Source organism: Ostrea edulis, chromosome 1 (assembly GCF_947568905.1).
Source record: "Ostrea edulis chromosome 1, xbOstEdul1.1, whole genome shotgun sequence".
NCBI lineage: Eukaryota > Metazoa > Mollusca > Bivalvia > Ostreida > Ostreidae > Ostrea > Ostrea edulis.
The window spans coordinates 100,121,960-100,146,959 of record NC_079164.1 but is presented as its reverse complement, the minus strand read 5'-3'; the positions used below and the strand labels follow the sequence as shown (position 1 = coordinate 100,146,959).

The 25,000-nt window shown below is 35.1% G+C and overlaps 2 protein-coding genes across 4 annotated transcripts in view; one reads left to right on the top strand and one right to left on the bottom strand.

The window, feature by feature from the left end:
* Positions 1-20,882, top strand: part of LOC125670410 (uncharacterized) — a 30,777-nt gene extending 9,895 nt beyond the window's left edge. For both annotated transcript variants that reach the window (XM_048905554.2, XM_048905565.2), the window contains 23 exons: positions 630-715; positions 1,420-1,580; positions 1,688-1,824; positions 3,538-3,772; positions 4,962-5,054; positions 6,444-6,567; positions 7,712-7,788; positions 7,892-8,003; positions 8,149-8,241; positions 12,562-12,645; positions 13,044-13,119; positions 13,317-13,390; positions 14,026-14,150; positions 14,546-14,661; positions 14,783-14,892; positions 15,926-16,073; positions 16,539-16,702; positions 17,569-17,651; positions 17,901-17,967; positions 18,090-18,260; positions 18,665-18,901; positions 19,404-19,589; positions 19,721-20,882. In XM_048905554.2, coding sequence (XP_048761511.2) covers positions 630-715; positions 1,420-1,580; positions 1,688-1,824; positions 3,538-3,772; positions 4,962-5,054; positions 6,444-6,567; positions 7,712-7,788; positions 7,892-8,003; positions 8,149-8,241; positions 12,562-12,645; positions 13,044-13,119; positions 13,317-13,390; positions 14,026-14,150; positions 14,546-14,661; positions 14,783-14,892; positions 15,926-16,073; positions 16,539-16,702; positions 17,569-17,651; positions 17,901-17,967; positions 18,090-18,260; positions 18,665-18,901; positions 19,404-19,589; positions 19,721-19,948 — 2,987 coding nt within the window. In that variant the 3' untranslated portion in view covers positions 19,949-20,882. The remainder of the gene's footprint in view (positions 1-629; positions 716-1,419; positions 1,581-1,687; positions 1,825-3,537; positions 3,773-4,961; positions 5,055-6,443; positions 6,568-7,711; positions 7,789-7,891; positions 8,004-8,148; positions 8,242-12,561; positions 12,646-13,043; positions 13,120-13,316; positions 13,391-14,025; positions 14,151-14,545; positions 14,662-14,782; positions 14,893-15,925; positions 16,074-16,538; positions 16,703-17,568; positions 17,652-17,900; positions 17,968-18,089; positions 18,261-18,664; positions 18,902-19,403; positions 19,590-19,720) is intronic.
* LOC125670435 (uncharacterized) overlaps positions 20,857-25,000 on the bottom strand; it is an 8,206-nt gene continuing 4,062 nt past the window's right edge. For both annotated transcript variants that reach the window (XM_048905611.2, XM_056140719.1), the window contains exons 4-6: positions 24,480-24,625; positions 24,192-24,371; positions 20,857-21,685 (exon numbers count right to left, since the gene is read on the bottom strand). In XM_048905611.2, the coding sequence (XP_048761568.2) occupies positions 21,504-21,685; positions 24,192-24,371; positions 24,480-24,625 (508 nt within the window). In that variant the 3' untranslated portion in view covers positions 20,857-21,503. The remainder of the gene's footprint in view (positions 21,686-24,191; positions 24,372-24,479; positions 24,626-25,000) is intronic.

The following is a 25,000-nucleotide window of genomic DNA, read 5'->3' as shown; positions in this document are numbered from 1 at the left end:
AAGAAGGGGGTCTGGGGGGCAGCAGCCACCCCAGAAGCTGAGGACATTTTTCGTAATATGTAATAAAGATTGAACAAAAATATTTGTAAGCACGTGCTTACAGTGCTACAATGTAGCTACGCCACTGAAATTTAGTGTGGTGAAATATCAGGGTCAGGGTAAGGTAATATATCTTTTTAGCATCTATTTAAAAAAACAAAACTGGTAGCCAATCAATTATTTTTTTTGTCATCTATTATGCTAATAATACAGAATGGTTTGCAGACAAATACTGAATGATAAATTGTTTGCTCAACTTTTCAAGTTATTTGCACAATAACACTTACTCCAATCATATTGAAATAGTGTATTTGGAAGTATGGGTTATTTTGAAATAAAAGCTAAGTTCCCCAACAACTTTTTCTCTTTTCATTTTCATTAAAATATAGATTAATTTGAAATGCCTACATTGTATATCAAAGATTGCCTGATAACATATAACTCTATAACCAGATAATCTGAAATTCTCAGAACCTGATGATTATTTTCAATATACGATATATACTACTGGGAAGAAAAGCTCTTAAACGTATAATTTATGCTATGTATTAAAGAGTTTTTTTGTAATGTTCAAATATTTGAACCTTTAGGAGTGAACATCCCAGATATTGACGAGGAATATCCAGACATTACAGTGTATGATCTTTGGGACCCTGACAAAATCCAAGAAGAAAAGGTAAGACACTTAATATATCATCTAGAGATTAGGTGGACAGTTTTGAACTATTGGTAAGACACTTAATATATCATCTAGAGATTAGGTGGACAGTTTTTAACTATTGGTTATTTGGACTGGCAGGTGGGAAAAATGCGCAAGTCCAAACAAAAGCAAAGCTGACCACGCTGTATACTTTATATTTCATCTGCAGGAACAAAGTATATCTAGCAGCAATTTTATTTTGACAATGTGGTCACCGACCTCATTCATGAATATTCATTTCTCCAGGACCTTTTTTTTGCAAAATGTTTATATATATTTTTCTCATTTCTAAAGATTTGAGGATGCTTAAAGATCTTTTCTCTGTCCTTTAATATCAACTTAGTATTTAAAATGCATCTTTTATTTCTACTTGATATTTACTTAAATACTTGTTTAAAGTGACTTTTTGTGTCAGATGTCTTTCAGATATTGTATATAGTTTACATGTATAAACATGTTCAAATCAGTTTTATTGTTCACTCTAATTTTCTTCATTTTAAGCAGGAAAATATTTGGTTGGAATAATGAACTGACATAATTGCCAGACACCACAAATTAAATTTTTTTCTCCCTCTTCACAAATGCTTTGATGTGTTGAAGATTTGTTTGTCTAGTAGCTGTGACAATTGTTAGGATTACCACAAATTGAAACTAGCAAACTTTGAACTCTATTTTAACAGGAGGAGTTCCTGCAGGTTTTGAGTGACACTGTTATTGGCAATAAGTACATTTGTATGGAGTGCGTATTCCGAGCGGATCCGTATTATCCAAAGTACATCCGAGGACAAATCCAGTATGGACTCAACTTCATTGAAATCAGTAATGACAATGTAGAAGAAGGGTATGATTTTCCAAAGCGTTTTTATATCAGTCAATATGTGTTTATGTATTTCAATTTGTGAATACCATAGCTGAGTAAATCGATGCTCTGATTGTCATCTTTTTCAGGATTGTGAGTTTTACCGAGTTTCCGATGGCATGTTTACACGAGGGAGTGTTTCTGAACAGATCTCACGCCGAGCAGTACATATCTATATTTTCTCCACAAGTTGATCCATTTCAAAATGATGGACCAAGATCAGCCTGTAAGCCTGAGTATGATGTATGATCAGGGTTTGACAACTGTGAAACGACATCAGAATTATTCTTTCTAGATGATGATCTGGTTTTCATTAATGATGAGTTAATGTTCAGACATTAGTCTGTATATCGTTCATTAGTTCAGGTCTAGATTTCTCGAAAATATCTCAAACTTGAGATTCGACTGAAGTCCAGGCCAGGACCTGAGAGCAAATCATTTCCTTACTGTAGATTCCTAGTATACCCGAGGAATTCATTATTGCGTAATTTCCTGAGAAACATCACTCGTGTTAATTGCTTTATTTATATATTGCTAAAATACATGTAAAAAATTTTGTTCAACAACAGACCCCTTGCGAATTCAATTTGCCATTCACAAGTTATTTCGCGATATTTGATTACTGTTCACATTTAACCTTTGTATGAATCACTTTTAAGCACAGTTATGGCCCTTGGATTTTGAAAATTCCAGTCTTCTGATCTTTCACTTCACCAATGCTTTGTCAATTGAGATAGGAAGATTAATTTTTATGCCCTTGCAACTTAAATTCTTTCTTCCCACATACACTACATGTAGGGTAAACGGTTTGTCAAGCTAATACCTCCTACAGTTTTCGAGCTAGAACTTTTTATTCTATTCGAGGTATTATTAGTACATATATTAAAGTAGTGCATACTCTTAAAACTTCAGTGACCTTTAAAATTTCTATGACTAACAAGATGTTAATTAAACTTTGTCATTGTTTGGAACTTCGTTTACCACATACTGTACATTGTACATATTCTGCGTGGTGGATTTCCACATTGTTGGAAAATTGTCCTGTATGATGGATTGTGGGGTAGCATCAAATATGTCTTCCAGGCACTAACCTGTTATCCTTCAATATCCCTGTTTTCTATACTTCATTGATGCTTCTTGTAGGGGGCATATTTTCATTGTTATTCATGCTTTTTGTAGGGGGTCTCCACAGAATTTAGGTCTGTTAGAATGAAACCTATTAAATGCAATCTGTAACTTGTCATTATACAACACTTTGAAATAACAATGAGGCCTTGTCATAAAGGGGAAATGCCATAAAATTCATTTTCATTCCCTATGCAAAGTTGAGTTGATTTTTTATATATAAATCAAGTTAAGTTAAAGATTGAAAACTACATTTGTCTTCCTGGTGACTGGCTGGGACTTCTGTCTCTATACTTTGTGAAGTGAGAATGATTGATCGATTAGGTGATATGATAAACAAACTTGTCAGTGAAGGTGAATTTACTTTTTGTGTCGTGTATGTTTGGTGAATTTAACATCGACAGTTTTGTGTTGTGTATGTTTGGTGAATTTAACATCCACTGTTTTGTGTGGTGTCTGTTTGGTGAATTTAACATCGACTGTTTTGTGTGGTGTCTGTTTGGTGAATTTAACATCGACTGTTTTGTGTGGTGTCTGTTTGGTGAATTTAACATCCACTGTTTTGTGTGGTGTCTGTTTGGTGAATTTAACATCGACTGTTTTGTGTGGTGTCTGTTTGGTGAATTTAACATCGACTGTTTTGTGTGGTGTCTGTTTGGTGAATTTAAATATCAACTGTTTTGTGTGGTGTCTGTTTGGTGAATTTAACATCGACTGTTTTGTGTTGTGTATGTTTGGTGAATTTAACATCCACTGTTTTGTGTTGTGTCTGTTTGGTGAATTTAAACATCAACTGTTTTGTGTCCTGTTTCAGTGGGTCAGCCGGAGAGGCCAGACAGGCTAGAGATAGGGGGCCCCAGGAACTACAGTCGACAGAGCAGGAACCGCCCACCCACTATAGCCCAGGACCAGGATATAAGGGCCGTCAGACGTCACGTGTATGACAGGACCACCCACATCATGCCCAAGAAAGTCAGAATTGACGGGTTCCGTATCGGGGATGAGAACTCCTACGGCCCTTACGCATGGCAGATTACAACCCCAATAAAGTAAGCTTGATGAAGATATGTCTATAAAACAACAAAACTACAATAAAGCAGGGAAAGCAGGGGAAGTTGAAGAGGGTTTAATTTCTGTTAACTTTGTGAGGAGCAGTTAGGCGGAATTCTAAACCCCCATGGAAATATTAAAATGATAAAAAACAACATTGAAATACCTGCGGGACATTTTTGGAACGGAGCAATTTATTAATTACCCTATGGCTATGACATGTATAAACCCTTTATTTTATTTTTTTTGGTGACTAGAGCTATAACTCCCTAGACATTGCTAAGTTTTGTTGAAATCAAGAGGAGTAATGCATATCACAGACATTCTAAAGTTTTATGAAGTTTAGTAACGTGAACAGGCTTATGCTTAAAACTTACAAACTTAAGCCGCCATGTTGTTCCCACTTCACAGAATGCTGCACGATTTGAATTACTACACAATTATTTGTTGAAGTAAGATAGTAGTACTACTTTTGTTTTCATGGGTCTGACACACTCTGTAAAGAACACTAACTCTTTTCAACACCAAATTAAGTGACCACAATATGGTCCATATCAAACTACAAAATTTAACCTCATGAGAATGTATGATTCTGCAGCACTGTTACTGTTTTTCAAGAAATAAATTTTGTTTTCGAAAATAGATGAGGGTGTAGACTGTGACATTTCCTGCCTTCATACTTCATACTTCACACTTCATACTTCATACTTCATGAAACGCGTTCGTGTGAGAGTCACATTAGTGTGAAGTGTTGCAGTTCATATCCTCATGTATTTTCAGAAATAAAATTCATTTGTTATATTTACATGCTGCTTTCTTTTCTGTCTGAATTCCCAGCTGTTAAAACAAAATTTACTACATGTATATTGATTAAGATTCATTCACGCATGTTAAAACATTTAAGATTTATTCACGCATGTTAAAACATTTAAGATTCATTCACGCATGTTAAAACATTTAAGATTTATTCACGCATGTTTAAACATTTAAGATTTATTCAGGCATGTTAAAACATTTAAGATTTATTCAGGCATGTTAAAACATTTAAGATTTATTCACGAATGAAGAATTGGCTATCATTACAATTTGTAACTTGATATCAAAGGCAATGACATTGGAAATGTAAATTTTATTTTATAACAGTGAGTTACACAGTATTTGATTTTTGTGATGACATTTTCTTCTCAGATCTCATTTCCAGAAGAGGATAGCTGGCCACCACATGCACGCTGAACTGTGCGATGCTGTTTATTGTGCAATCATACTCCTACTGTTGGACAGGTCAGTCTTTTAACATCACTGTCTCCAGAATCATAATGTATACTAATATAAAGGATATTAGAAGTTTAAATTCCATATGAGATTTGGAAATTTTCATTCATATTTCATTTGTACACTTATTGCTGCCTTCACTGCATCCATCAGATATTTCAGTACATACAGAGTAAATATTTCAGTTAAATGCAGTTGGACTACAATCAGTTAAATGCAGTTTGGACTATTTCAGTTAAATGCAGTTGGACTATTTCAGTTAAATGCAGTTGGATTATTTCAGTTAAATGCAGTTGGACTGTTTCAGTTAATACAGTATAACTATTTCAGTTAAATGCAGTTTAATTAACTATTTCAGTTAAATGCAGTTGTCTATTTCAGTTAAATGCAGTTGGACTATTTTAGTTAAAATGCAATTGGACTATTTCAATTAAATGCAGTTGGACTATTTCAGTTGAATGCAGTTGGACTATTTCAGTTAAATGCAGTTGGACTATTTCAGTTAAATGCAGTTTTCAGTTAAATGCAGTTGGACTATTTCAGTTAAATGCAGTTGGACTATTTCATTTAAATGCAGTTGGACTATTTCAGTTAAATGCAGTTGGACTATTTCAGTTAAAATGTAATAATAATTGGACTATTTCAGTTAAATTCAGTTGGACTATTTCAGTTAAATTCAGTTTTCAGTTAAATGCAGTTGGACTATTTCAGTTAAATGCAGTTTTCAGTTAAATGCAGTTGGACTATTTCAGTTAAATGCAGTTGGACTATTTCATTTAAATGCAGTTGGACTATTTCAGTTAAATGCAGTTGGACTATTTCAGTTAAATGCAGTTGGACTATTTCAGTTAAATGCAGTTGGACTATTTCATTTAAATGCAGTTGGACTATATCAGTTAAATACAGTTGGACTATATCAGTTAAATTCAGTTGGACTATTTCAGTTAAATACAGTTGGACTATTTCAGTTAAATACAGTTGGACTATTTCAGTTAAATACAGTTGGACTATTTCAGTTAAATACAATTGGACTATTTCAGTTAAATACAGTTGGACTATTTCAATTAAATACAGTTGGACTATTTCATTTAAATACAGTTGGATTATTTCAGTTAAATACAGTTGGACTATTTCAGTTAAATACAGATGGACTATTTCAGTTAAATACAGTTGGACTATTTCAATTAAATACAGTTGGACTATTTCAGTTAAATACAGTTGGATTATTTCAGTTAAATACAGTTGGACTATTTCAGTTAAATACAGTTGGACTATTTCAGTTAAATACAGTTGGACTATTTCAGTTAAATACAGTTGAACTATTTCAGTTAAATACAGTTGGATTATTTCAGTTAAATGCAGTTGGATTATTGAAGTAAGGTTTTTTTTCATTTGTAGAGATTCCTATGCTCAGGAACTTCCTTTTGAGTTGTACCGACTTTTGCACAGTACTGTAGGGCTCCTGTACTTACTGATGGAACAGAATAAGTCTCTCAGATACATGGTGAAAGGCTTCTCTAATGTAAGTAGTTCACATGATTATGGTGACAAATGTTGTGGTACTTGTATAGTAAAATACAGTTACAGAAAACACACTTATAATGAATTCACACTTACAGTAAAACACGGTTACAGTGAACACATTTATAATGAATTCACACTTACAGTAAAACACGGTTACAGTGAACACACTTATAATGAATTCATGCTTACAGTAAAACACGGTTACAGTGAACACACTTATAATGAATTCATGCTTACAGTAAAACACGGTTACAGTGAACACACTTATAATGAATTCATGCTTACAGTAAAACACGGTTACAGTGAACACACTTATAATGAATTCACACTTACAGTAAAATACAGTTACAGTGAACACACTTATAATGAATTCACACTTACAGTAAAACATGATTATAGTGAACACACTTATAATGAATTCACACTTACAGTAAAACATGATTATAGTGAACACACTTATAATGAATTCATGCTTACAGTAAAACACGGTTACAGTGAACATGCTGATAATGAATTCATGCTTACAGTAAAACACAGTTACAATGAACACACTTAAAATGAATTCACACTTACAGTAAAGCAGGGTTACATCGAACATGCTTATAATGAATTCATGCTTACAGTAAACATGGTTACAGTGAACACACTTATAATGAATTCACACTTACAGTCAAACACGGTTATAGCAAACACACTTATAATGAATTCACACTTACAGTAAAACACAGTTACAGTGAACACACTTAAAATGAATTCACACCTACAGTAAAACACGGTTATAGTGAACACACTTAAAATGAATTCATGCTTACAGTCAAACACAGTACAGTGAACACACTTATAATGAATTCACACTTACAGTAAAATACAGTTACAGTTAACACACTTATAATGAATTTATGCTAACAATGACATGATTGTAATTTTCTGAAGTTTTGAAATATATTATAACCTTACTGGATATAATGAATTATTTTTGAACAATTTAGAATTGTTCATCTGCAGCACTTCTCTATAAGCGTGTTTTACTGTAATTGGGAACTAAGCTGACTTATGAATTACAGAGAGAAATGAACAACTGATAAAATTTATTGTTGTAAGATTTTCCTGTGAGACAATGAGACAGTGATGATCATTTTTAGACAAATCAGCTGGAGGTGATCAGAGAAAACTTAGCTTTGTACAGAGAAGCAGTGGTGCATTTGTTCCAAAGTGAATTGTAAGTTTTGATTTAACAACTGTATTTTCATGCAAGAAACATCCACAAGACATCATACATTCATTTGTTTATGTGTAAGCAATGATTGACCTTCATATTGAAGAAATGACAGAAGTATGGAACAGAAGACAGCAGGGAAGATCATCGTGGCAATGGTGGAAGATTTTCTGCCGGGGGAGGGATTCTCATTTGAATCTGTTTTAGATGTCCAGATGGTGAGATTGCATTAGTCATAAGAGCATTTCTGAACATCCTTTTTATATTGGAACATTCCCTTTGTCCTGCTTCACCATGCAGATTTGTTAATTTTGGTCACAGTAACTCATCAGAAGGAATTATTTTTAATGAAACCTTTTTCAGGCTCTGAAGACCTTAAAAGACATAAACTGGTATTGCCTGACACTGTCTATACAGCTTGCTGAGGATTGTCTAAGCCAGACCCCTATACTCAAGGTATTGAGAGATACTGATATATTGAGAGACCACAATACTAAAGGTATCAAGAAATACTGTCTTAACCAGATCCCTATACTCAATGTATTGAGAAATGATGTCTTAGCCAGACTCTAATATTCAAGGTATCGAGAAATACTGTTTTCAGACCCCCCTATACTAAAGGTATCAAGAAATTCTGTCTTAACCAGACCCCTATACTCAAGGTATCGAGAAATACTGTCTTTTTGAGACTGGTATCGAGAAATACTGTCTTATATCATATACAGTGGAACCCTGTTATTACGTTTTCCATTTTGTCACGATAAAATAACGTAATACCGGGGGCAACGTAATAAACGTTCCCAGTTAAATCCGTTAAAAATATCATTTGGAAATTGTATATCGTCCGTTGGTACTCCGTGAAGGGGTGTGTGAATATATCTTTACTGTTTCTTTGTTTAAAAGACTATGATACTTTGTTTTATTTACATCTTATCTTTAATGTCCGTAATTCTTCATGTTCTTATCCCTTTTCTTTATTTCGGTGTAGGATACATAAGGATGTTTTGATAAACGTTGCTTTTTCTGCATTCGTTTGGACCGCCATTTTGTTCAACTTTAAAACAATGCGTTCATGTAAATTTCTCTCAATAACTCGTTCCGGTTCGTATTCAACATTCGTATTTAAAAAATAACAAAACATCGTTTTTATTAAGTTCTCTAATTACACAATACACAACGCAATAAAAAAAAATCCCATCCTAAAAACAACAAAACTATAGACACAAAACGCACGCGATACCCAACATTTACACACTTCTCACCAACGATAAACATGCACGGAGAACAATTTAAGCGCAATCCACATAAAAAAAAATATAATGATGCACGAAGATTTCATTTATAACGCTAAATGATGGCACTAAAATCATGTGCGCATCAAGGGATTTTAAAATATTCACTGAGGTAAAGGCCGTGCACGAATCGGCCGATAGATTGGTGTATGTATGGACGAGATTTACGAACACCCAAGCTGCATGTCCAAACAACGAACAATTTTTTTAATTGAACACCTTTAGTCACCTATGTCCAAGCAGTTACCCAAGCGGTTGTAACATTGCTACGATAAATCTTGTCTTTCTTGTTTGGTACCAAAGCTTTCCGTGAATAGAGTTTTAATAGCGAAGGTAATTACACTATGCTGAACACACAGGCGGTTGAGAAATTATTTCTTTGATTATCAAAATATGAAAAATGAAGTAAATTTCATAGAGTACAATTTCTAAATAAACATTATTTAATTGTTTATCACTGGCTTCTATACGGGTTATTCACCTGTATTGATGTTGCTAGATCTATCGAAGCGTGATCAGTCAAGCGTCTCTAATCCCCAAACAGACCAGGAAATTTACGTGGTGACTGCCTCTGGCAGTCAAGGTGTGAATGGCTTATTATTTTGAGAATCACTATTGAATAATTAGGGATTTATTACGTTTTTGTCGGAATTTTTACAACGTAATACCGAGTCCCGGCATTTTAGGACAACGTAATAACGAGGTCTATTTTATATAGGTTTGTTAAGAAATGGTTTTGTGCTTTGAAATTCCAACGTAATATGCGGACTAACGTAATAAAGGGGGAACGTAATAACGGGGTTCCACTGTACCTAGTAGTGTATCAGCCCTGATACACCTATCTTGGCTAGGGTGAGACAGCTGCAAGTAGGTAGGGCTGTCTCGCCCTAAGGGCCGAGATATCTCTGTCTCGGCCCGTTGTCAAGGGGCTGTCTCGCCCTCAAATTTCAAATGGTATTTTTTCTTTAATCTTTTGAAATCTAACATAACTACATGAAAAAATGATGTAAGACACAATTTTTTTCAAATATAATACTTTCTTCCACGACAAAATTTAATTTAAGCAGAAAAATTAAATAAAAACAATTTCAAAAACAGCGCTAAATTGTAGCTAGTATCTAAGCAAAGGGGGGTAACCCAAGTAACAATTGTTTATTTAGAACAATAACACGTTTAACTTCATATAAAAACAATCAACGTTCTAGGCGACAGAGAACAGTAGGAGGATTATGGAGGGTGATACTAAAGCATTATTAGAAATTCCCGGTCCTAATGGAGATCAAAATGTTAATTTACGGTAATTTTGATGTACATAGAAAACTGCTTTAAAACGATTTCTGAAATCTAAAATCCTGAGGACTTGGCAATAAAACGAGAAAAGCAGAACCAATATCTTCCGACGTTTTTCAACGACTAATAGATGCTAAACAGATGGGAAACGGTAAAAAAAAACTTACTTCAGTATAAGGTAACATTTCCTAAGCAAAGAAATAGCAGCATCATATCTGTAAACATTCCCGTTCATACGATGATGCCACGTAAACAAAGTTCTACAACTCTTACAGATTATATGAAATAATGAAAACGGGTGAGTTTGGTAAATCCGAAAAAAGAAATAAAAATAATTCACTTATTTTCAATTTTAGTATTCATTAGCAAGCCCCTAGGAACTGCTTAATAGTATATACATGTACATGAACAGCACAGCGATAGATATAAAGATTTTCTCAGCCAAGCAGTTCAGTTAATTGAAACGTCCAGATTCTAGACCACATGAGGGGATGTCCATGATGTTAAAATCATCCAATTATTGTGACCAGCAGTGGAATAAAGCTACAAAACCCAGACTTTAGCATGTTTCACAATGCCAATAGTACTGGAAACATAACCATTAAAGTAAACTCACTGAAGGAATAAAATAGTCAAATATCGTTGTACAGTATACCATGTATTTATGTTTGGGTCAATACCCCCTCCCCCCCCAATTTAAAAAAAAAATGTTTATCAACTTGTTGTGTTTTAGGTATATGATATAAACAATATCACACTCTAATGTTGATCTGGGACCTGGGATTGCCCCTCGAGTGATCTCGGCCCTCGCCCTACGAGCTCGGGCCGAGATCAACTCTCGGGGCCAATCCCAGGTCCGAGATCAACATTAGAGTGTGATATTCTATATAACCAGACCCCTATACTCAAGGTATCGAGAAATACCGTCTTATGCAGACCACAGTACTTGAGGTTGAGAAATTCGATTTCTCTAATTTTTGTAAAATTTTATAACCCTCCATTCCATCGTAGAACTGACTTGTTCTTTTTTACTCGATGAGGGAGGTGTTATTGCTGTGATATATGAGGGAGGTGTCATTGCTGTGATATATGAGGGAGGTGTTATTGCTGTGATATATGAGGGAGGTGTTATTGCTGTGATATATGTAGTGTCATTATTTAAGGAATAAATGTCTAGGCTGCTTATTATCATGAGGAATATGTAAATAATGTTAAGCAGGAGACAATATGTTTAATTAAGCAGATTATATTGAAATCACTTTTTGCTTCAATGACGATTGTCAATCTTCCATATTATGCAAAACAACCCAGCCATTTCATCCGCAGATTTTTTAGTAGATGGGTTTTGATTGAAAATTGATTTGTACTTTTTCTATCAATGAATAAAAGACATTGAAGCAGTGTGGGTTCATCACTGAGGAAACATTAGTAAAATGTAACTATTGTTTAATAGGAAGTGATGATTGCTGAGTGAATCATTGGTAAAATGTAACTATTGTTTAATAGGAAGTAATGATTGCTGAGTGAATCATTGGTAAAATGTAACTATTGTTTGATAGGAAGTGATGATTGCTGAGTGAATCATTGGTAAAATGTAACTATTGTTTGATAGGAAGTGATGATTGCTGAGTGAATCATTGGTAAAATGTAACTATTGTTTGATAGGAAGTGATGATTGCTGAGTGAATCATTGGTAAAATGTAACTATTGTTTGATAGGAAGTGATGATTGCTGAGTGAATCATTGGTAAAATGTAACTATTGTTTAATAGGAAGTAATGATTGCTTAGGAATCATTGGTAAAATGTAACTATTGTTTGATAGGAAGTGATGATTGCTGAGTGAATCATTGGTAAAATGTAACTATTGTTTGATAGGAAGTGATGATTGCTGAGTGAATCATTGGTAAAATGTAACTATTGTTTGATAGGAAGTGATGATTGCTGAGTGAATCATTGGTAAAATGTAACTATTGTTTGATAGGAAGTGATGATTGCTGAGTGAATCATTGGTAAAATGTAACTATTGTTTGATAGGAAGTGATGATTGCTGAGTGAATCATTGGTAAAATGTAACTATTGTTTGATAGGAAGTGATGATTGCTGAGTGAATCATTGGTAAAATGTAACTATTGTTTGATAGGAAGTGATGATTGCTGAGTGAATCATTGGTAAAATGCAACTTTTGTTTTATAGGAAGTGATGATTGCTATGAAGAATACATTTCCCAGGGTCATTCCTCAACCTTTGACCAGACACAGACAGAGACGTGACCCCTCGGTAAGCCATAAGCTCGGCCAAATCTCAGAACAGTGAAAATTTTCATGCTTCAGTATGAATTTTTATTAAACTGAGCTTTAATATTTCCACAATGTTTTAAGTAATTACAGTAAAACATGGTTATAGCGAACCTCCAGGGCCAGTAAAAAACAGTTCATTATAACCAAAATTCATTATACAGTAAAACATGGTTATAGCGAACCTCTGGGGTGAGCAAAAACCAGTTCATTATAATCTAACTCCAGTAACACCCAACAAAATTTTCGTTATATTCCTCTCGTAGAGAAATAAATTTCACTTCACAATAAGCATGAATTCGTTATATAAACATGTTTTACTGTATTTGAAATTTGTTGGATGATATTCACAATAGATAAAGGAATTGTATGTGACTACAGGGTGCTGATATGGATTCTAATGTTTCACATGGAGTGGAACATGAACACATGAAAGATTTACTGCACGAAAAACTCAGTAAGTTGTTCCACATTGTTCTGCCTCGTAGCTCTTGTTTTACACATTCAAATGTCAATTCAACTTTACGTAGGTGAAGGCATACTCTACATTTATTTCTTTACTTATGAACCAAATTTTAGCAATTAATTGTGTTTTCAAAACAGAATTTACATATGAGCACCGAAGTGACAGATCTGTTTTTATTTCATGTTTAGTAGTCAACGTGGAGGAGTGCGTGGAAAATGGAGAACACAGTAAAGCAATAGCAAAAGAAGCTGTACTTATACAGGTACAAATCAGTACTTATACAGGTACAAATAAATACTTATACAGGTACTAATCAATACTGATACAGGTACAAATCAGTACTTATACAGGTACAAATCGGTACTTATACAGGTACAAATCAGTCCTTACACAGGTACAAATCATTACTTATACAGGTACAAATCAGTACTTACACAGGTACAAAATCAATACTTTAACAGGTACAAATCAGTACGTATACAGGTACAAATCAGTACTTATACAGGTACAAATCAGTACTTATGCAAGTACAAATCAATACTTATACAGGTACAAATCAGTACTGATACAGGTACAAATCAGTACTGATACAGGTACAAATCAGTACGTATACAGGTACAAATCAGTACTGATACAGGTACAAATCAATACTGATACAGGTACAAATCACTACTGATACAGGTACAAATCAGTACTTATACAGGTACAAATCGGTACTTATACAGTTACAAATCAGTACTGATACAGGTACAAATCAGTACTGATACAGGTACAAATCAGTACTTATACAGGTACAAATCAGTACTTATACTGGTAGAGATCAGTACTTATGCAGGTACAAATCAATACTTATGCAGGTTTTACAGTATATGTTAGATAATTCTTGTTGTTTTATAGTATATGTTAGACACACACCTGGATGAAGTGTGGAGGGAGTATTTATTGATGATTGCCAGAGCCCAGTATTTCCCTCCAAATCCCTACCCAAGATTTGTCTCCCTTCTCAGGCAACATGCCATGAGGTATGCATAATATCTGTGATGAAGTTTTTAAAAAAGTAATGAGCTCTAACTTGCACAATATGGACAAGTTTGTTGCTGATTAGATGAGTTCATTGAAAAGATGACGATATTTTACATAACACACCCAAGTCTTTGCATATAGGAAATAAGAATTTAAAAATTTAATAAAACAACGTTAAAAGCACAAATGTGTTAAAAATAAATCACTATTGAATTTTTTAATGTTCAGAACAGTAGGTCCGTTAGTCTTTTTTCTTTAAATGAGTCAAAAGTTCCCCTCTCAGCGGTACATTTTGTACTTTGTACATTTCAGTAATCACTCTGTATGTGTCTTTATGACTGGTAACCAGTAGGTTAAAGTAATAAACTGAGACTCTGTGGATGTACTTTTGTAGGATGGACCTATTATTTGAGAAGCCAGAAGTAACTGGGGGCTCATTACTAGCCACTCAAATAGGGGTCGCTGACCATGAAAACTTTATCCACACAATCAATGGAGTAGATGCTTACGGTAATTACCAGAGTCCTGCAAATATTCAAGTGCTTTTAAATATTCACGTTTCAAGACTTGACTGGCTTTTTCTCCAGTACAAATGGACAACATTGATAGGTCACGTGCCTCTGATTTGTAGGGACTGTCAGTGCCCTGCGAGTTCTGGACACTGTGGCATTCATGCCGTTAAGCCAGATCATTCAACTGTTTGTCCAGCAAAACTACATTCAGAGAAAAGGTGCTTACAGGGTATGTAGAAATATCACAAAAAGTATGTCATTTATAGTGATTTTACGGTGCTTACAGGGTATGTAGAAATATCACGAAAAGTATGTCATTTATAGTGATTTTACGCACATCTACAAAGCTAGGATTCTTATATTTGAAATAGTAAGAAATTTACCAATTGCTCACCCATTGCAATATCAGGGAGAGAAATTAGTGTTTGATTCCAACCTTTTTAGTATAGAATTGTCTAATGTCATTACAGACTGGAATCTGCCTAGCTCTTATCTGTTACAGTATAGAATTGTCTAATGTCATTACAGACCGGAATCTGTCTATCTCTGTACTATAGAATTGTCTAATGTCATTACAGACTGGAATCTGTCTATCTCTGTAGTATAGAATTGTCTAATGTCATTACAGACTGGAATCTGCCTAGCTCTTATCTGTTACAGTATAGAATTGTCTAATGTCATTACAGACTGGAATCTGCCTATCTCTGTCAAGTATTGAATTGTCTAATGTCATTACAGGCTGGAATCTGTCTATCTCTGTAGTATAGAATTGTCTAATGTCATTACAGACTGGAATCTGTCTATCTCTGTAGTATAGAATTGTCTAATGTCATTACAGGCTGGAATCTGTCTAGCTCTTATCTGTTACAGTATAGAATTGTCTAATGTCATTACAGACTGGAATCTGTCTATCTCTGTAGTATAGAATTGTCTAATGTCATTACAGGCTGGAATCTGCCTAGCTCTTATCTGTTACAGTATAGAATTGTCTAATGTCATTACAGACTGGAATCTGCCTATCTCTGTACTATAGAATTGTCTAATGTCATTACAGACTGGAATCTGTCTATCTCTGTACTATAGAATTGTCTAATGTCATTACAGACTGGAATCTGTCTATCTCTGTACTATAGAATTGTCTAATGTCATTACAGACTGGAATCTGCCTAGCTCTTATCTGTTACAGTATAGAATTGTCTAATGTCATTACAGGCTGGAATCTGTCTATCTCTGTAGTATAGAATTGTCTAATGTCATTACAGGCTGGAATCTGTCTAGCTCTGAGTGGTCCTAGTATCCTGTATGGGAAGATGCAGCCTTACTTAAATGAGGTGGAGCTACATGAACATTATTACATACAGGGACCACCAGGCTGCTCAGGGGATGCTATCCAACTGTTTGCTCTGATGGGTACGAATTTTAAGTACTGGAAATTATTTTGAAATTTTTCCTTTATTTCGATGATAGATGTATACATTTTAGCTCGAGATCTGTACATATATATTAGAAAATTCTTTTTACAACTTATATTTTAAAAATACTTCATTTTCACATCCAAAATTGTTTTTATTTGATCACTCATATTGATCATTGAGTTAGTTTTAGCATTTGGAATATTTGGCAAATTTTCCTTTAAGGAAATAAGAGTATAAAATTTTAGTGCCTTTGGGGGAGAGGGGGGGGGGGGGGGGGGGGCAAAGTTTAATTTCACACAATTATTATTGCCTGCGAATGAAAATTTTATCATCTGCCAAAAAAAAGTAGAAATGAACCCAATATATCTAAGCTTCTTCACCTGCAAAGATTTTCAATTACACTGTATACTAGCTAGAAACATACCGGTACAGAGTTCTTACATGACAAGATTTATTGCAGTTCACAACCATGTGAATGATATGTTGATGAAGAACGCGATTCCGGTGGTGGGCGTGTTTTTTGGGGAGACAAAGTGGACGTGGGAGGAGATCCTGACCCGCAAACAGTCCTTCATGGACATGCTGGTCAACAGCACCTCCAGGAGTGAACCAGTCTTCTTAAAGGTACTATCATGTACAGTAAAGGGAACGGTTACTTGTACCAATGATGCACATTAAATGCAGGTGACTCTAAAATTCAATCTAATTAAAATCAGACTTCTTAGATCCGCGCTGTATACTCTGCGTAAGTATTGTAGCGATTCTGAGCGTATCTTAGAATCTGATTTGAATTAGATTGCTCTAAAATTTTGAGATCACAGAACTATAAGAATTTGAGATTTTGAGAGTCGAGAAATTGGTACTTCATTTTACTGGGTTTTAAATTGGATAGAATTCTGTTTCTATCATGTAAGGATGGTAAAATTTATGATTATCTTTTCCTCCAGTAATACACTTAATCTTAAAACTTGACTAAGAATCACCTATATATAGATTTCTGTGTTTGTTGACAAGGTCTAAGGAATTTGGTATATGTAGTGGACATCTTTATAGTGTGGTTTCAAATGTAATTTATCCCTTGTATCACCCAACATTAGACATTGTGTAATTTCTTATTTTATTATTTTGCTGTTTGCAAAGTTCAGCTCTACTCCATTACTCTCCAAATATTTAATTTAACGTTTTGGTATGGAGGGCTTTGGACTTCATATTAAGAAGTTTCAGCAGCTTAAAATTATTACTCAAATGAAACATTCTTTTCATCACCGAATATGACTTGATGTGAAATTATGTTTATTTTTTGTTTCGAAATCATTACTTTCTGTGAAACTGAGCAACACTGCATTCCTGCTCTCAATTTAAACATGATCTTTTGATATAATTCCAGGCCTTCATTTTATTGGTTATCAATTTAAACATGATCTTTTGCTATAATTGCAGGCCTTCATTTTATTAGTTATCAATTTAAACATCTTTCACTGTAATTACAGGCCTTCATTTTGATGGATCATTGGAGATACGTCCCTGTTAGAAAATACTTTCTTCTTCACTTCATCACAGACGACGAGATCGAGTAAGTGTCAATTACAGCTCAAATCACGGATGACTAATTAACTCTATGATGAGATAGAGTTAATTACGTCTCCAATCACGGGCGATGAGATATTTAATGTTTCTTACAGCTCAAATCTGCACAATGCAATCAGAACAATGTTGCCATGTTTTACGTTTGCTTACAGAAATGGGCGAGTAGTTATGATTGATGTACAATTCTGATTGAACTTGACTTGTATTTCTAATCGATTGTGTTGATTTTTTGAAGTGGTGAAATCTTCTACCCCGATAACCCGGTTGCCTTCTACCAAAGTGTCTTCCTTTCCAGAGACAGGGTAAATTTGTTTGCCGCGTATCAACAAGGCACACATATTCAATGAGCATTAAAACAGAGGTGAAGGCAAATTTTGATCCCAGATTCGACCTCCTTGATTAGCAATCATATGTCCTTTTGTAGGCTGCCTTCCACTACCAGAATGGGGGACCCACTAATGGGGGGGACCCAATGAACACCACCAACATCCGGAGTGCCCAGCAATTCCTGGACAGAATGATCTCGGTATCTAAGGACCGATGTGATTGGATGACTGTCCACAGAGGACTGCTGCTTAAAAGTCTAATGAATCAGGTAATCACCCCCTCCCCGAACTTTTCAGTATTGATTGGAAACTCTGTATAGGTCCAAACTGGAAAAAAAAAATATGTTATGTCATGTTTAACTTTTGTTTTGCTTTATTTGTTTTATGTACTGATGAGAATTCTTCACTCATATTGATATGTCACCACCTTTAGATGAAGTTCCACAAAAATTCTCACTTCTAAATGTCAAACGTTTGGCAAAGAAGCAGTCACTACCTATATTTACGTCTTAGGTTTGACGTGGCCATGACATGAGCGGGGCTCAAACTCACAACCTCCCTATTACAAAGTGAATGTTCTACCACTGAGCTACCACGACCGGTCGCACAAGCCCTACTTTTTTAAAGGTCTGGCACTTTGCCTTAAATTCAGATTCTGCTTGTCTAACTTCAGAACCAGATGCATGTGGTGGAGTCCTGGAGGATGTTACACAGTATGGCTGCTCAGATCGAGTATCTCATTGCTATGCTCGATAGCCTGCAGGATCTCCTGGTCATCACCATGGAGTCCCTCGAGTACATCAACAAAAATCGTAGCCGAGGCGCCACAGGGAACAGCCAGGGACGGAGTCGGGGAAAGAGTCAGACGCCCAGTAAACCGCTGCCTGCTGGGGTCATTCCAGACTTTGAGGTAGCCACAGGTCTTTATAGCATGGTTGTCTGCTGTGACAACGTACTTTACCCAAGGATACTTTTGGCCAAGTTTGGTTGAAATTGGCCTGGTGGTTCTGAAGAAGTAGAAAATGTAAAAAGTTTACAGCCAGACTCAGAGTAATCCGTTTTTAGTTCACCTGAGCTGAAAGCTCAAGTGAGCTTTTCTGATCGCCTGTTGTCCGTCGTCTGGCTGTGAACTTTTTACATTTTCGACTTCTCCAGAACCACCAGGCCAAGGTGACTCAGGTGAGTGATGTGGCCCATGGGCCTCTTGTTAGCTCACCTGAACCAAAGGTTTATTGTGCAGTTTGGTTTTCTTCTTCGAAAAGTAGTCAGTAATCTGTTTTTAGCTCACCTGAGCCGAAGGATCACACGAGCTTTTCTTATCTTTCCTATACGTAGTTTGTTTCCTTTTCATATGGATCTTATCCCCCCTTTGGCAGATTGACCTATTCATTTGATATAATTTTGCTATTCAGTGCCCAGTTGATGAATCGGTTTTCGGAAGAATGACCATGGTTTTTCACAAGAAGATGGTGGAGGTCACCCAAGCCCGTATATTTCTGACTGGAACTCCCCTGACAGAGTTCTTAAAAGCTAAACTCAAGACATGCATAGAGGAGGACCCCAGATTGGACAACTTCTACCTTGCTTACAACACAGAGGCAAGTCAGCAAATAATAACAAAACAGTATTAATCAACATTAATCATCATCTATCAATGGATAAGTTTTGGCAAGTCTCTTACATGTAATTATGTGCCGATCGAAAATATAAATTACAGTTTTATTTGCAGACTCTGTTCCGATTGGAAGAAGTGAAACATATGTTGCGATTTGTGCAGGATAGTTTGGCAGCAGATGTTCACCATATTTCTCCTAATGCCATGTCTGCAACAGAAAATCTCACTGCTGATGAAATTCTACAAGGGAGACCAAGTTCTGTTGTATCTTACATGCTCAATGATCCATATCTCTACCGTCCTCGACCTCAGGCTCAAATGATGCACACAATACTGGAGTGAAATATCAGCTGCACAGACTCAGTAGGATTCATTATGATATAGTGTTATAATCAGACCTAAAACTGCAAGGATTCATTAGTGTTCTAATCCAACCTAAGGCTGCACGGACTCAGTAGGATTCATTAGGATATAGTGTTCTAATCTGACCTAAGGCTGCACAGACTCAGTAGGATATAATGTTTTAATCCGACCTAAGGCTGCACGGACTCAGTAGGATATAATGTTCTAATCAGACCTAAGGCTGCACGGACTCATTAGTGTTCTAATCCGACCTAAGGCTGCACAGATTCAGTAGGATATAATGTTCTAATCAGACCTAAGGCTGCACGGACTCAGTAGGATATAGTGTTCTAATCCGACCTAAGGCTGCACAGACTCAGTAGGATATAATGTTCTAATCAGACCTAAGGCTGCACGGACTCAGTAGGATATAGTGTTCTAACCAGACCTAAGACTGCAAGGATTCATTAGTGTTCTAATCCGACCTAAGGTTGCATGGATTCAGTAGGATATAATGCTCTAATCCGACCCAAGGCTGCACGGATTCAGTAGGATATAATGTTCTAATCCGACCTAAGGCTGCACGGACTCAGTAGGATATAGTGTTCTAATCCGACCTACAATATAGCACTGTTATACATGTACAGTGATACTTGGATATAAAACACCCTAACTTATACTGAGTCTTGGTGCAATGCAGTCTGGAACTTCTATAGAAAAAACCCTCAGAAACAGACTGGAATTTTCATATGTTGCCACTAAGTGGTTTACAAGTGTTGTTGTAATACATGTGAAATACTGACATTGGTTTAATCACCAAAGTTAACGAGCTTGCATAAATCCGTGCCAATTACTTTTACTGACCACTTTTTTATTCAAACATACATGGCTGTGATAAAAATAAACACTTTGTAATAAATATTTTAATACTGATCTATATGTACTTTGTAAATATCTAATATTATAAAATCTAACCTGAGCCACCTAAAAATAAGTATGTAAAAATATATTTAAAAGCAACAATTTGCACATAATCAGTTCATCGCACATCACAGAAGCACACAAAATACAACCGGTATATTGACTAACAAAGTTCAAGACATTGCACATCTCAAGATTGACTAACAGATTTCCTGTCTCGAGATTGACTAACAGATTTCAAGACATTGCACATCTTGAGATCGACTAACAGATTTCCTAACATTGCATGTCTCGAGATTGACTAACAGATTTCAAGACATTGCACATCTCGAGATTGACTAACAGATTTCAAGACATAGCACATCTTGAGATCGACTAACAGATTTCCTGACCTTACATATCTCGAGATTGACTACCAGATTTCCTGATATTTCATATCTCGAGATTATTAATATCAAACTTTGCTGTTACATGTTTCACAGATTAAATGGCCAACTGTTGTGTTTGACAGTCAATAAATAATTACACAGTTGCATATTCTACGACAGAATAGCACTTGGGCGATTTTATGTATGAAAGAAAAAAAAACTTTAATCTGAGAGTCAAGATCTTTGATGAAATGGCTGTTGTTTGGTCAGTAGTATACATTGGATAGACTCAGTCCCTTGACCAGGTCCATGATCTCAGTTTCTAGGTTGTACAGAGAGTCGTCCACTCCCACAAACTCTTGGATGTTCCACTCTCTAATTTTTGGCCCCCACTCAGCCGACTTGTGTATATTCAACAGAGCATCTGATATCTGCTTCTTCATCTCAGCTTAAAAATAAGTATGCCAATTACTGAATTAGAAATATTACACTGCTATATAAGGATGAATTCCTCGAATAACCCATTTACAAACATTTAATGCTTTCAACCTTATTTTGGTGATATTTAAACAAAGTTAACACAAATATCAAAACAACCACTAAAAGAGAGGACTTTGACATGGGATATTACTCGCTAATTATTTAATTTATTGACATCACCACGCTGGTATACAGCCAATGAAATGCATTTAGTCAACTGTTCATTTTTATGCTCCCCGAAAGTTTTTGGGGAGCATATAGTCGCTATTGTGTCTGTTTGTCCTTCCGTCCGAGCTCTTGTCTCTTAAAACTTTTATCAGAAATTTACATAATTGATCACAAATGTTCCTTGAGACAAGGACTTGTGGACCAAGGTCTCTCAAGATCATTTTGGAGAGGTCAAGGTCACCCAGAACATATAAAAGTTCCTTATTTTAACAGTTTTTGATATAAAAGTTCCCATATCCTAAACCTTTCATCAGAAATTGCTCATGATTGATCACAAATATTCCTTGGGACAGGAGACTTTTGGACCAAGGTCATGTTGGAAAGGCCAAGATCACGCAGAACATACACCTTATATAAAGGAAAAATATCCTTACTTCAGCAGTTTTTGAACAGGTGTTGATCATATATCACACAATTAAGTAATGGGCAAATGACTTTCTGACAAAAGTCACTCAAAATAAATTTGTAACGGTCAAGGTCACTCAACATATCTATACTTATATATTAACAATTTTTGCCAATAAACAATATGAAGTGAATTCGTTGTTTATCAATGCTTGGTTTTAATCTTGCAGAAAAAATAAGTTTTCACAATTGTTGAATAAATAAAATATGCTTGATTTTAGTCTTGAATCAGCCTTATGGAAATTTCAAGAACAAAGCGAGGCAAGCCGAGAAGATGCGATTGGTTTACAATATGATCAGCATATAATGGTGTAGGTTTTCAGTGATAGTTAAACTGAAAATAGTTTTGACTAGGCTCATATTTATTATTTTATGAAGATTCATAATTATTTTACTTATATATATCTCATTCAACGAAGGACACCCAACCCCCTCCCCTCTCGAGACCAAACGATCTGACACATCGATGAATTTTTAAATACGATATTCATTCAATGTTCTTAATTTTTCCCATGATTATAGAAGTCACTGTTACGACTTTTTGTAATAATTTTTGAACAGTTACTGATATGTACAAACACATGGATAAACACCAAAAAAAGTTTTTTATTTTGGTTGAACATGTTTTGTGATGACACAGATCTTGAAAGTAAGTAATAAATCAAAAACTGTCCAATATGTCGGATATCGAATGGTCCAGGACTGTTCTTGGAAGTTTGTGCTTTAAAACTTTTTAAACATTTTACCGATAGTAGGTTGTACACTACCTGACAATGTCCAAGAAATCAGGTCACTGTTTACAATATTACAGTTTTTTTGTTTGTCATTTGTATAGTGCATTACATTTTCGATTATTGCGTTTGACGAGAGGAAACTGTGTATTCATAATTTTGCCCTTAAATTGTCGCACTGGACAAAAACTAACATTATAAACACATCTGCAATACCGAGTTTCAAATATTGAAATTATGAACGACCGTTCATTTTGTCTTTGGTCAACTATTCGGCAGGAAGGATTAAGATTGCATTCGTAAAATAATTATCTAATTTTCAATACGGAGATAGATCATTTATGTTACATAAAGAACATTTAATTTGGAGCTCCGAGTGACTTCCTAATAATCAAGTTTTATTTACTGTAATATTGCATCAATAAATATAACATAACTAATGCACGCAATTATTCAAATGTTTTTATTAAAATTCATTTGAATTAAAGATATCATTCATTCGATTAATGTGCGCAACAATTCAAACACGCATTAAAAAGTCCCTCCTCTATGCAATGTTATTTAATTCTGATTTCCCGTGCTTGGTTTCATCTAGTATTTTATATATTAAAAAACAGTGTGAAAAATAGCAATTTTACATCAAAATACCGAAACTCGGGTAGCAATATGTCATGTTTATGATGTCAAAATTCCTTTTTTATGTCACATTGAAACAAAGAAGTGAGTTTGATCAGGGCAGCACAAAATTATTTCTTTTGGAACAAAGACTCAACTTTCCATGTTGACAAATAGACTCCTTATCATGTATAGTCCATTTAAAATGGTTACACACGTTTGAAAAGATGACATCAGTTGTTACATTTAGTGTACATAATCTGAGAGAAACTTTACAAATACATCATTATCTCCTACAGATTATTCATTATCTCCTCCACCCCATGTGATTAGTCATTGAACTTGTTTTCTTAAAGGATTTAATGTGTTTATAGAGAAATTAAGGTTTCCTTTAAATGGTCGACCAGAGATTTGTGCCCGTGGGTAGAACATATGGAAAAGATATATACAGTGTATAAGCATTACAAATGATAAGAAAAGTAATTTCACACTCACTACTGAGTCTGGAGTTGAAGACAATGGGGTAAATTGGCATTGGTCCAAATGAAGTGAGCACAGACAAATTCTCCCGCTGCTTTGGATTTTGTTGAAGATAAAACCGCAGGACATTGGAGTCGATGGATGCCACATCGACCTTATTGTCCAAAAGCATTTGTATGGACTTCAAATGGGAACCTATAAAACAAAGGTCAAAGGATATGAACATCCATTTAGATGACGACTAATAAGATTTGTGCACAGAATCAAGGTCATACGTGTGTTTGGTTTCATCGAGACCCTTACCTGAATGTAGTACGTTGCCAAAAAAATTGGAATTGTAGCCCATCTTCTTAAGGTTGCCTAAGACAATCAGACATCCACTCAGAGATATATGATCATTGAACGCAAATGACTGTCCTTTGAGGTCTGTAAAGGTTGTGTAATTCGCCCTACAGGTGTAATGCAAAGTACATTAAATGTCATTAAACCCCATTATTCTAGCTGCAGATCTGTAGCTCTCTGGGAAAATATTGATTTGTCCCAACACTGTCCCAGAGAGCTACAGATCTGCAGCTACTTTCAGATTACTTTAATTTAAAACTTAAGTAATAATCAGTAGGTAGAGTGGTATCCTTAAACTTAAGTAATAATCAGTAGGTAGAGTGGTATCCTTAAACTTAAGTAATAATCAGTAGGTAGAGTGGTATCCTTAAATTCTTTCTATTGCATCATCTCTGGACCCATATTCAACCAGAGACCAATGGGCCACATTGCTCACCTAAGTTATTGCATTTTCCTTGTGTAAAACATTAATTTCCAAGTTA